The sequence below is a fragment of the Mytilus edulis genome, chromosome 14, assembly GCF_963676685.1.
Source record: "Mytilus edulis chromosome 14, xbMytEdul2.2, whole genome shotgun sequence".
In the NCBI taxonomy this organism is placed as follows: domain Eukaryota; kingdom Metazoa; phylum Mollusca; class Bivalvia; order Mytilida; family Mytilidae; genus Mytilus; species Mytilus edulis.
In genome coordinates, this window is record NC_092357.1 from 40,189,415 (window position 1) to 40,201,856 (window position 12,442).

At 31.6% G+C, this 12,442-nt stretch overlaps 1 protein-coding gene across 1 annotated transcript; it reads right to left on the reverse strand.

Moving 5' to 3' along the window:
• Positions 1-437: 437 nt before the first annotated feature.
• On the reverse strand, positions 438-11,620 carry LOC139503638 (uncharacterized). Its single transcript, XM_071293459.1, has 5 exons — positions 11,560-11,620; positions 5,607-5,888; positions 4,296-4,558; positions 3,077-3,781; positions 438-1,876 (listed from the first exon to the last, which is right to left on the reverse strand). The coding sequence occupies exons 2-5, from the start codon at positions 5,674-5,676 to the stop codon at positions 1,583-1,585; spliced, it is 1,332 nt and encodes a 443-aa protein (XP_071149560.1). The 5' UTR covers positions 5,677-5,888; positions 11,560-11,620; the 3' UTR covers positions 438-1,582.
• Between the last annotated feature and the right edge of the window lie 822 nt (positions 11,621-12,442).

The following is a 12,442-nucleotide window of genomic DNA, read 5'->3' on the forward strand; positions in this document are numbered from 1 at the left end:
TGAAAAAGTTCATGTTTTCTCCAAATTCATCCTGTTATACACTTATTTATTCTGTAATTTTTGCATACGACATAATGATACATGTTGACAAGCAGAGAAACCTGTCTAACCAAACCTATTCTGGACTAAAGATTTTGTTTGATTTGGGAAGTTGTGTGGTTTAATCAGGTTCACAACGCAAATAATAAATATAACTGGCCTAAAGAACATGTTTGGTTTAGCCAGGTTTTACTGAATATAATTTTTCAATGGATACTTGATATGCATAGATGTTATTACAATTTTGAGTGAATTCTGCAGCAAAAATTGGAATCATAATCATATTAGACAACTCACAACGTTATCTCTTAAATAATTTTTTCAGGAGGCAATACATTATCTAAGGGTCACAATTAGGTCAGTCTTGAGGCAGAAAACATTCATATATTTCCCCCCCTCCTATTAAATATTTTATAAGAAATTGAACTTTGAGTTATATTTTCAAACAAGGTTTTATAAACAAAAACTTTTATGTTTTGAGATTCATCTTCAAATCATTCCATCTGCTAAACATGCTATTTATAAAAGATTATCACAACTGCAAAAAACTTTCCAATTATAAGTCTTTTAATATAAATAAAAAGAAGAGAGGTGTTAATTATAAAACAGGATTGCCAATGATACAACTCTCCACATGAGATCAAATGAAGAAGTCACATTACATTTTACCATGTTTAAAAGGTCAATTAAAAATTTTAAAAAAGTATTATATACTATAAGCTATACATAGCAAGGCAGTGACATAATATTTTGTTGTTTTTACAAAAATATAGAAAACATAAAAATATTGTGGCATTTTGAATCTTTAGATATTTTTTAATAAGCCTGATCACTCATTTATAATTTAATTTATAACTTAAATATAACTTAACTAGAAGTTATGTACAGTCTGTACCCTGCACCAAAATCTTTTCTAACTTCTTGTCCAAAGACAAATATTCAGACATTTTTCTTATCATGCTTATGCCTGTAAACAAAGTTTTGCAAAACATTTACTAGTCAAAATAAATTTTACTAGTCTGGGGAATCAGACCAGCGACTAACAGTGCAGGCTGACTGTAGATTCATTAGTATTCTCAGGATAACTTTCCTTCATCACAAAAATCGATACCCACCAAAATGAAGAACCTTACAGTTAGTTAAAGATATTTTACATGTACATATTAGTAAGTGTTCCCATCAATGTAATTACAATCATCCTTTTCATGTACTAATTTTAAAACCATCATACTTTGGACTCAATTCTAACAAAATTGTTTAACCGAAACAACACTTGAAATGATGATCATACTGTAGGGTAAAATCTTACATAGTCAAAATGATAGTAAAAAGTTATCAAAGGTACCAGGATTATAATTCAATACGCCAGACACACGTTTTGTCTCATAAGACTAATCAGTGAACATACTAGGTTTTACTAAATTAACATTAGTAAATACATCTAAAATTTACATTGTAAATACATCATACCTTTGACTAATTTTTAACATTAGTAAAAATAACATTGCATTGACTTATCATATTCTACAAGTAGTAAAAAACATTATAATTTTGACTGAATTCTAACATTAACACTCTTTTTTGTCAGTTTTTCAGCCTCTTCAACCCCTCGACAAATCTGATCGAGAACGCTGAACGGTACAGATTTATTTATCGGCAAGTACACCACATGGTCCATTAGATAACGAGCTTCGTGTGGGTAATAGTTGACCAACGGCGCAAAATAATCCAAGTAAGGGTTCCACTTCTCTGGTTCAATGATGTTGACCTGTGTAGCTCCACGATAAGCGTCTATACCCATAGCATGAAGTAAGTTGACAAAGGTATCAGCATTATCCTGAAAACAAAAAAGAACAAATAAAAGTTTATTTCATGTTTATTTAGTCTTGTATTATTTTAATTTTAGTTTCTTGTGTACAATTTGGAAATTAGTATGGCGTTCATTATCACTGAACTAGTATATATTTGTTTTAAGGGGCCAGCTGAAGGACGCCTCCGGGTGCGGGAATTTCTCGCTACATTGAAGACCTGTTGGTGACCTTCTGCTGTTGTTTTTTTCTATGGTCGGGTTGTTGTTTCTTTGGCACATTCCCCATTTTCATTCTCAATTTTACATGTATTTATAATTATAGAGATATACAGTTGATTCTTGCTATTTGCATACCCTTTTTGTCAGACCAAATTATGCAATTTAGCAGAAAATACTTACACTACATTATTTCCAAAATGTCAAATTATGGAGTCAAAATGACATCGATAGAACAGATCAGTAAATGAAGTCCCTAAAGAAAGATGAATGTCCAGATATAATCCACTTACAACATATTGAATGCTTATTTATTCGACTAAAAGTTATATGTCATTTGTCATCATGGTCATACATGTTATTTTATTTTGTATTCTTTCAATAAAGCTTATTAGCATAATTTGTTATAGTTTATTTGCGTACTGAAGTTTCCCTTTAAATCTGTATGATAATTATTAATGTAAAGGCTTAAACCTGACTTCCCCCAAAATAAGTGGACCTTCTTCACCTAAAGTCGTGTGTTTTTTCGAAATTCAGAATTTTTTTTTTTAGAATGAAAACTTAAAATGGCTTATCAAATCTAAAGAATAGCCACACAGGAGACTTTCAAAATATTTTACCAAGACTTTCATTATTTACAGGCTGAAATGACAACATCAACATGAGATGCATGTATGCATGAGCTATAGTGTACCTGAGATTAATCTCTTAGAGACTCATACACATGTGTTATAAGAGAAATATTTTATCTGAATAATAAAATTTCCTAGTTGCTATTTAGTAATGAATTTTCGGTTCTTTGTGAACATGTTAAAATTTTATACTGTTGAACATGAAATCTAAAACAAATAAAACAAATTGTGGTGAAAAGTAGAATCAAACATGATTAATAGCTTCATGTGGTTAAGCATGTTAGGGTTTGAAAAACAAATAGGGTCTCTTACTATAATTTTTGTGCTCATATTCCTGTAGATTGTTGTCTTAATGATGGTTTTTATGTTATATTCTTACCACTAATATTGGGAATAACCAGTAATTGTTGATTTCTGCCTGCGATCCAACCAGAGTCACACTTTCAGGAAGCCTCTCTTTTACATATTCCCCTTTTACAGAGCATGTTCTAAAATCATTTCGGTCAAAATTTGAAAGTCTATGAAACACAGTTTTTAACAGAGCAGTAGATGGCTGATGTCGAATTTTTTCAATCAAATGATCAGGAAATCCTCGTAACATTTTGATGACATATTTTTTATGATCGATGTTAAATTTTCTTGTCAGAACCATCATTGGGTGAATAACTCTGGGGCAGTCAAGTAAAACATAAGCACAACAATACTTGAACAGTTTCTTGAAATAAACAAACTGTGATTGTATGGGATATTTTGAATTTAAATCGCACATTTTGTTATATAAATTTTCGTCTTTAACTTTTGTGATGGCACCACCAAATGCTGTGTAGTATTTTATTACTCCAAAGCTAAAAAGCGCTATATCACTTTCAGGATGGCCGATTTTTTCAAAGCCACAAAAAGTTTCGGCACAGTCTTCGATGACATGTATATTTTTTCGTCTAGCTGTACTAATGATTGCATCCATCTCTGACCATTTCCCGTACAAATGAGCTATCAAAATGGCGACTGTTTTATCACTTATTAAAGCCTCTAAAAGATTGGTTTTTGGAGATGTTGTCTCTATATGTACATCTAACGGAACAATCTGCAAATTAAACAAGTTAATAGCAAAGTGATTAAGTGATAATTAGAATGCATATATAATTATAGATATAAACTGAGTCACTCACTGTTTTGCTGAAATAATAGAAAGTGCATTCTTGTTTTTTAATTTTTGCCAAATTTTTTAAGATAGTAATTAAAATTTAAAATTGTGACTTGGATGGAGATTTGTTTCATTGGTACTCATACCACATCTTCATATGCATGATATGTGAGGGTGGTAATGGTGATACCTTCAAGAACAATAACGGTAAAAATTAATATATATATATGTTTTTTCTTGTTGACGTTAAAAATTGAATGATTTTGACCAATCACTTTAAAAAAAATCCAAAGTTAACAGTAACAATAGTTATTTGACAAATCTGACAAATTGAGAAATGACGGTAACATTTTTATCAATTTGATGCTAATAACAGTAGCGGAAATGACTGTTTGACGCCTGACGGTAAAGGGCATTACTACCCTCTTATATCTATTAGAATTAAAATATTTACCTTTAAACCATGATGCTTAACTATATATACCATATCAGGTATGTTTATAGCAGACATTATAATCTCTGACCCAGGGGGATAGTTCATGACCCTCAGGTACAAGTCTAATCCAGTTCTGACTGAAAGGCAAGGTAAAACATGATTTTGATTGGACGTATTTAACCACATGGTCTTTAGCTGGCCAATGGTTTTGTCCCTGTCTTTGTGTCTGTGAACTTTGGCACATTGGGCAATACTGTATCCAATATCCTTCCATTTGGCATCTGAAAGGAATGTTTTTGTTTTTTTTAAATTACAAAGATCAAAGGTTCTATATCGACTGTGGATTCATTCATTTTATTTTTTAACCCTATATGCTAACATTGCCTATGTAAATTTTAAAATTGTTTGTATGCACATTGAACGACAAATCTATGCGACGTATAAAATTTTCTGACGTCAGACACACAAATCAATGAATGTGTTTGTAGATAGATGTTTTTGTGTTCTGTTAAATTGTTCCTTTTAAAATTGTTATACGATGATGACTGATATACCCATATTTTGACTATTTTATTTATTGTGTCTGTTTAGGTTAACGCATCAATGTAAATATAACGGAATTTGATGAGACTGTCATCAAAGTGAGAGGGTTAGCGCTATAAAACCAGGTTTAATCCACCATTTTCTACATTTGAAAATGCCTGTACCAAGTCAGGAATATGACAGTTCTTGTCCATTCGTTTTTGATGCGTTTTGTTATTTGATTTTGCCATGTGATTATGGACTTTCCGATTAGATTTTCCTCTTAGTTCAGTATTTTTGTGATTTTACTTTTTGAACGTTTATCTTGCATGTATATTGTACATTTTACTTTTCATTGGATACCAATTTTCTTGGTAACAGTTGAATCACAAAATTTAATGATAAACAAATGACAAAATATTCTATAGGCTTGTTGTACATTTTGTATGTACATGATGTAGACTTCATCAAAACCATGAAATTAAATAACTATCCACTAACAAGCAAAATTTCACCAATCCATGAAAATTTGTACCCACGAAAATAAATGATTCCACAGTATGTTAATTATAAGGCACACAATAGTGCAGCTAGTATGGGTAACTTTTTTTAATGTCAAATCAAATATATATCAATGGGGTACAATTTCGAAAAGGTAAAATTTATAACAAGTGTGAAAAATTTATTTGGTTTACATCTATAAACAGATCAGAGCCTTAAATGACAACCGGCATGAAGAGAAAACTGTGAGGTACATGTGGATGCCATCTAAAAAAGACCCTATTATACTGCATGTATTTGACTCACCTATATATACACAAGTATAAGGCAGAACTGATGATTCCATCTTCTGTTTCTGTGCATTAGCATTCTGCATTCATTACATGATCAATATACTTCCTATCTTCCATAAATTATGTGCAAGATTTCACCTTTTTCTTTTTCAATCTTTGCTTATGTCTCTAAATTGCCATAATAGTTTTTAACAGTTAAATTTTCATGATCATGACTGACAGTTCAACTACAAATAGCTCATATTCACACCAAATAATGAAGGTATCCTAAACTGTTCATACAGGTGTACTATACCTTTAAAAAGATAATTACAAAAAATGTACTGATAAGATCATTATAAAACAAACAAATATTTAATTCAACCTACATTGTAACAAAATCAATATTTGCTTTAAATGTAATAAAACTTAAAATTTTAAGTATTATTTATTAAAAAGTATGCATTGGTTATTATCATACAAGTATATTAACAACAAGCATTTGAAAATGAAATGCATTATCATGATTATGTGTCAAATTATCTTCTAATTTCTATAAGCTTAAACAATTCAGGTCAGTCATATCATAATTAGGCCAAAGTTGTGTTTTTCTTTGTTTTTGTGTACACATGATAGTTATGATGGTAGAGGGTTTTGAAAATGGGGTACATCTTCACTTTTGTATGCTTCAATTATGAAGTTCATTTGGGTGTATTTTTATTTAAATATATACAAACTATGGGGTGTTTCAATCCCTGAGTCCCCCCCCCCCACCTGTGATCCCCCATTATAGTGGGGAAAAAAAAGAGAAATAATTCTTGAAATTAGGTCAAAAAGAACCTAAACTGGTACATTTTTTGTACATGTATCTATTAAAGAAATTAATCAGGCCCCAATGCAAGCAAAAACCATAAGCGGACATATATTTTTCTTGGCCTTTAAAACACCACTTTTGACATACTTTCTACATGACAAGTTTAAAGTCATTATAAGCTCATTATACATGTTTTAATTATTTTGTACTTTAATTTAGTTTAAACAACATCATGAACATTGTACATGTATTTAAGTTTTCCAATTTAAAAGTTTGTAAGTTGTAATCTACTAACACAGACGATTTTTTGGCATTATATAAACATTTATTTGTCTATATATACAAAATGTTTAAATAATCATCATGATCAGGCAAATTGATGTTTGTGTAATATAATTGTGTCACCACATTTCGCTGTCTTTTTATAGAAATATTATAATTTGCCTGATCATGATGATTATTTAAACATTTTGTACCATTGATATTAATACATAACTCAGAAGTAAATAAATGAGGAATGTGTCCATGGGTCACAGATGATGCCCCAGCTTGTAATTATCATATAAAGTTATAAAGGGACATAACTGAAATACTGTAAAAGGGACCCTATCCAAATTTGTTCTTAATTGCAGTTTTGTGGTAATGAGTATTGTGTATAAGTTACATAACATTTGGATAAGCAAACTTAAGTAAGAAACTTTTAAAATTCAGCAATTTTCCATTTATAAAGGTCTATAACTTTAGAACTGTTTGAGTGAAACCACTAAAATTCAAACTTGATCTGTGTTATCAATAGTTATAAAATAATGCAGTTACAGTGTATAAGCATTATAATATAAGTTTCATTATAATCATGTTAAATTTGGTTGAGGCAAACTTAAGTTAAAGAACTGAAACCAACTTTGAGACTTGGGGGTATGTGTACATTGAACAATCCATAAGTTGTTCATGAAAATTTATTATTGTTTAAAATTTGAATTAAAGTTTGAACTTGTAATTAAAAGCTAGTATGGGGTTGATCCTAGTTCTTTTTGTTCTATTCAATATATGTGACGATTATCATGATTACATCTCAATGTCAAAATAATAACAATCATGGTCAACCATAAATTAAAGCTAATTTAAATTTGATTCAATCAACAGAAATATCTGATTTTTCCCTATATATAATCATGATAGTATATGCTCCATTTATTGTTATAAATACTTTTTTGTACACGGTGTAGGATACATGGTAATCAGGTATACATGGTATAAGAGTCTAGATATAGAAAACATTTAATTTACCAACTAGCAAATTTTAAACATACATGTAAAATTGAGAATGGAAATGGGGAATGTGCCAAAGAGACAACAACCCCACCATAGAAAAAACAACAGCAGAAGGTCACCAACAGGTCTTCAATGTAGCGAGAAATTCCCGCACCTGGAGGCGTCCTTCAACTGGCCCCTAAACAAATACTAGATTACTAGCTCAGTGATAATGAACGCCATACTAATTTCCAAATACATGTATCAGGCCATGAAACCACTTACATTTTGTACAACTGCATTGAACAGACAAAACAAATGTAACGTAATACATGTAATCATGGTAATAGGTTCACAATATTGATGATAAATAGATGATATACAATGTAGTCATCAAAGTCAATTTCAACAATAAATTGAATCTACATTGTAATTTAAATTTCCACTTTAAGTTAACATTTATAAACGTAAATCATGTAAATAAAATTATATGATTTAAATTAAAATATGCATCACAATCATTTTTGAAAAACATGATATTTTGTTTTTAATGTGGTACTTAACATGTCTAACATGTCTTAGCTGAAAAAAATTATAATAGTTACAAATGTATCTTTCCTGCCTCTCTTTAACCATGTCAAAACATTTTCAAAATGACCCTATTTGGCTACGGGCGTATGACATTTGCGCCGATTTTGAAAATTTTCATTCTTTCATTTGCGCCGATTTTATAATTTCTCCTAATAGGGCTCTTCACGGACAGTTCGGCCATATTGGATAGGGGGCAGATTTTTTGGAAGGAGGTGGAAATGGTATGAAAGTGTGGGAAATCCTATGTGTGTTTCCAAGCAACAGCTCTGTTTTAATGATGTTTTCCCGTATTTTTCACACCATTTTTACCTCTATTATGAAAATCTGCCCCCTATCCAATATGGCCGAACTAACCGTGAAGAGCCCTATTGGATTTACAGGTAAAATTTAATACTTTTACATGAACTATAATTTGATGGTATATTGGTAAATATGGTTATCAACGTTGTTCACTTATGTTAAATAGATATAGGATGATGTGGTAGGAGTGCCAATGAGTTAATTCTCCATCCAAGTAACTATTAATAAAAGTAAACCATTTTAAAGTTTATTTTGATTCATATTGTTCTTGAACTTCGTTGTAACACGATGGACATATTGTTCATTTAAACGGGCCGAGGAGTCAATTTTTTTTTTTTTTTTTTATCATCTACGGCCATACATATTGGAAGGCGAGTGTCCTGAAAAATAACATATCTTACCGATGTACATGTACCACCAAATCGTGTAAAGCCAGAGACACAACGGATTCTGATGTGAAGACTATTGTCAAAACACAGAAAGAACATACTCATGTGCTGTTGACCGAAAGACCGAGGCTTAAGAACTACGGGTACGGCCAAGGAAAAAGTCTGAAGATGTATCTAGTGGGCTTTTAACGACTAGGATGAAGAGTTATCTCATTGACACTCATAACACATCTTATTATATCTATTCACCTGTAATTACCTGTAATTTACCTGTAAAAAAATTGGCGCAAATGGAAAAAAAAAATTGGCGCAAATGAAAGAAAAAATCGGCGCAAATGAAATGCAGATTGGCGCAAATGCAAAACGCCGTTGGCTACATGTATACAATTATCAGTGATTTGTATTTATGTTAATTGTCATTTCATGTGCCCCAAATATGAATGAAATAAATTGATATAAATCTTTCATTTGCTCTAAAATTAATATTTTATGTGTGTCAAAGATACTTCAAATTAAGAATGTATATACAATGTCTATATGTAAATATTTAAATATGTGTTTTTACTTATCAAGTTATCAATGTTATATTAAATGTTGTAACTCAACTAATGTTTGCTGATACTTTATTTAGTGTGTAGCCATTTCTCACAATGTCTAATTTGCTGCAATTTATCAAGTTTATTTTCACTTCTTTCTAATTGTCTTGAGCCATGTGAGCCTGATGATGTATTTATATAACATGCATTAGCAAAGGTCAAATTGTTGCATTTTCATGACAACTTATATAGGCTTTATATTTCTACTTGAAATACATGTATTTGTTTAGGGTCCAGCTGAATGACTCCTCCGGGTACAGGAGTTTCTCGCTGCATTGAACAGTCACGGGACTTAATCACTTATTTGAGTAGCAAATTCAAAGTTTTGTCACAAATTGGGATTTTGTAGTTTTTTTCAAAATTTTAAACACATAGGTTTAAATAATATCTTTTAATTAGTGAAATTGAAAAAAAATGAACTTTTTGCTTCTTTTAAGTAGCAAGGTTTATGCCTTTGGTGCTATCATTTAGCTGAAAATTCTATTTAAGTTGAAAAAATGCTATAATAATGGCTTTACATAATGAACTGATACTTTCTTAACAGATTTTTCCTAGCAGTGGGAGTATTTTTCCTGTAAAGTTCAAGGTTTCATCTTTCAGATTATGTAATAAAATTCTACTGTTCGCGATAAAAATTTCACTGTTCGGGGTTGTTGAAATTAGTGGGGGTTATTAAAATAATGATACTTAAATATGTGATTTTTGGGAAGGAAATTGAGGTATGATACTTAAACAAGTGGTTTTAATGTCATTATCCTAGATTCAGTACAAGGTCATCACCTGAAATGACCTGGTCATCCTAGACAACACAGATGTTGGTTCTGATAAGTTTAGAAACATAATTAGTCCCTGGATCATTTGTATTCTATATTTAAAGCTACAATAAGATTAAATCACTTCTTCTAGTGATTAATTTGTACTACTTAAATAGGTGATTATTAAAGAAAGACAACTCTTACTTCCAACTTTTATGGAAATAATGTTACTTAAACCAGTGATTTAGAAAATCACTCATTTAAGTAAGTCCCCTGACTGTTGAAGATCCATTGGTGGCCTTTGGCTGTTGTCTGCTCTATGGTCGCATTGTTGTCTCTTTGGCACCTTTCCAATTTCCAGTCTCAATTTTATTTTACATGTATTATAACATAAATTGCTTGCAAAAATTAGTTGGCTTGTGTGCATCTCTTCCGTTTCCTAGATTAACATTAACTATTAAACCATGATAACACATTACCTCATCATGCTCATATCATGTAGGCCATGCAGGTGGAGGTAGGATATGGAGCAGGTGAAGTTCAATAAAACCTGATAATCTATACTTATTTGATTATTGATCATGATTTAGTCTGAGATTAATACTCTGACGTCCAACGGCTGTTTTGCAAAAAATGTTTTGCAAAGGCAAAATGCAAAAATTGATGGGTCACTGTGAAAACTGTCTAATTATGAGAATATAAAGGTTGGCAGGTACAATGTAGGTGAAGCTTACATAAATGAAGAGATAAATGAAAAATGAACAGATTGATGCCCGATTTATATAATTCCAAGGCCCTCAGTGGGCACCAGAAGTGACGAAGCAATGCATCTATTTTGGGTGGGCAAATATCCACTTTTTGATATGGGACAAGCTCTGACTTCCCATGGCCCCAGCTTGTCTGGCGAAACAGCTGTTGGAGGTCAGAGTAATCTCGGAATAATTGTGATTATGCAATGAGGATCCTGCCATATATGAATACTTGGACCCCCCCCCCCCCCCCCCCCCCCCCCCAACTACAAATGAGGGTGCTCACTAGCTTTCACTATAGGTTTATTCATCAAAACCGGAAAATAAAAATATTTGTAAAATGGACGGATCAAAAACTTCCTTCTCACGGAGTCACGGATCATTATGGTTTCACTTTCAAGGTTGTAAAGTAAACACCTTCCTCATTTTGATGCATGTATGCTTTCGACTCAATGATCCTCAATGACAGCGACTCAATCATAATCACATCTTACATTAAAAGTAGTAAAATAAAAACAACACAATATAGTGACATTTCTTACCATCCCGGATGCATCGCCACAAAAAAAATATCCTAGGTCCCGGGAACTCGATTGGGACAGGGAAAGTAACGACAAAACTACAGTTGATTGCGGTACAGTTTCGTCCTTTCCATTCGTCCTAATCCTACATATGCAGTACAGAGTCCATACTGGCTTATTATCTGACACAAGGCAATTCTTGCATACACTGTGTAAGTATGTCTGTTTAAAGAAATTGTCATGATAATACAAAACTATACAGATAGTTTTATTGCAAATCATAGCGCCGAGTTATCACATCTCAGCTCACAGAAACTTTGTCACTACGCTGAACAATACACCGGTTACTTGTTATTTAATTAATATAAATCATATGTGTGCCGGGGGGCTTGAAATAAAAGGATTTCGAGCCTTCCTTAAAATCTGCTTATCCAACAAAGGCTATATATATAACTTTTAACCTCTTGTGTTTTTTTACGGTTCACGCATAGAAATTTGTCAATATGATGGAATTTGATGCGACTGTCATACAAGTGAGAGGATCGTTAATCTAGCTATACAACCAGGTTCAATCCATCGTTTTCTACATAAGAGAATGCCTGTACCAAGTCAGGAATATGACTCTTTGATGTGTTTGAGCTTTCGATTTTGCCATTTGATTAGGGACTTTTCTTTTTAAATTTTAAATTTTCCTTTGATTTTACTTTTTACAATAGAATGTGTTGTGAATTTGCCTCAAGATCTTATTATGTAGCAATCAAATGTTATTTCTTTTTCTTATCTAAAAGCATAGTTTTATCTAATAGAGCTATATTCCCATATTTTATCTTAAAATTTTATGGTGTATTTTTTTTTCTCACTCAAATTTGGATTTTCAATGCATAATCTATACAAAATCTGACAA

Coding starts and splice junctions, on each gene's coding strand:
- LOC139503638 (XM_071293459.1), bottom strand. CDS start 5,676: ATGCAGAATGCTAATGCACAGAAACAGAAGATGGAATCATCAGTTCTG. Junction 4,559..5,606: donor TTATACTTGTGTATATATAG/GTGAGTCAAATA, acceptor CATTCCTTTCAG/ATGCCAAATGGAAGGATATT. Junction 1,877..3,076: donor GGTTATTCCCAATATTAGTG/GTAAGAATATAA, acceptor TTTTGTTTTCAG/GATAATGCTGATACCTTTGT.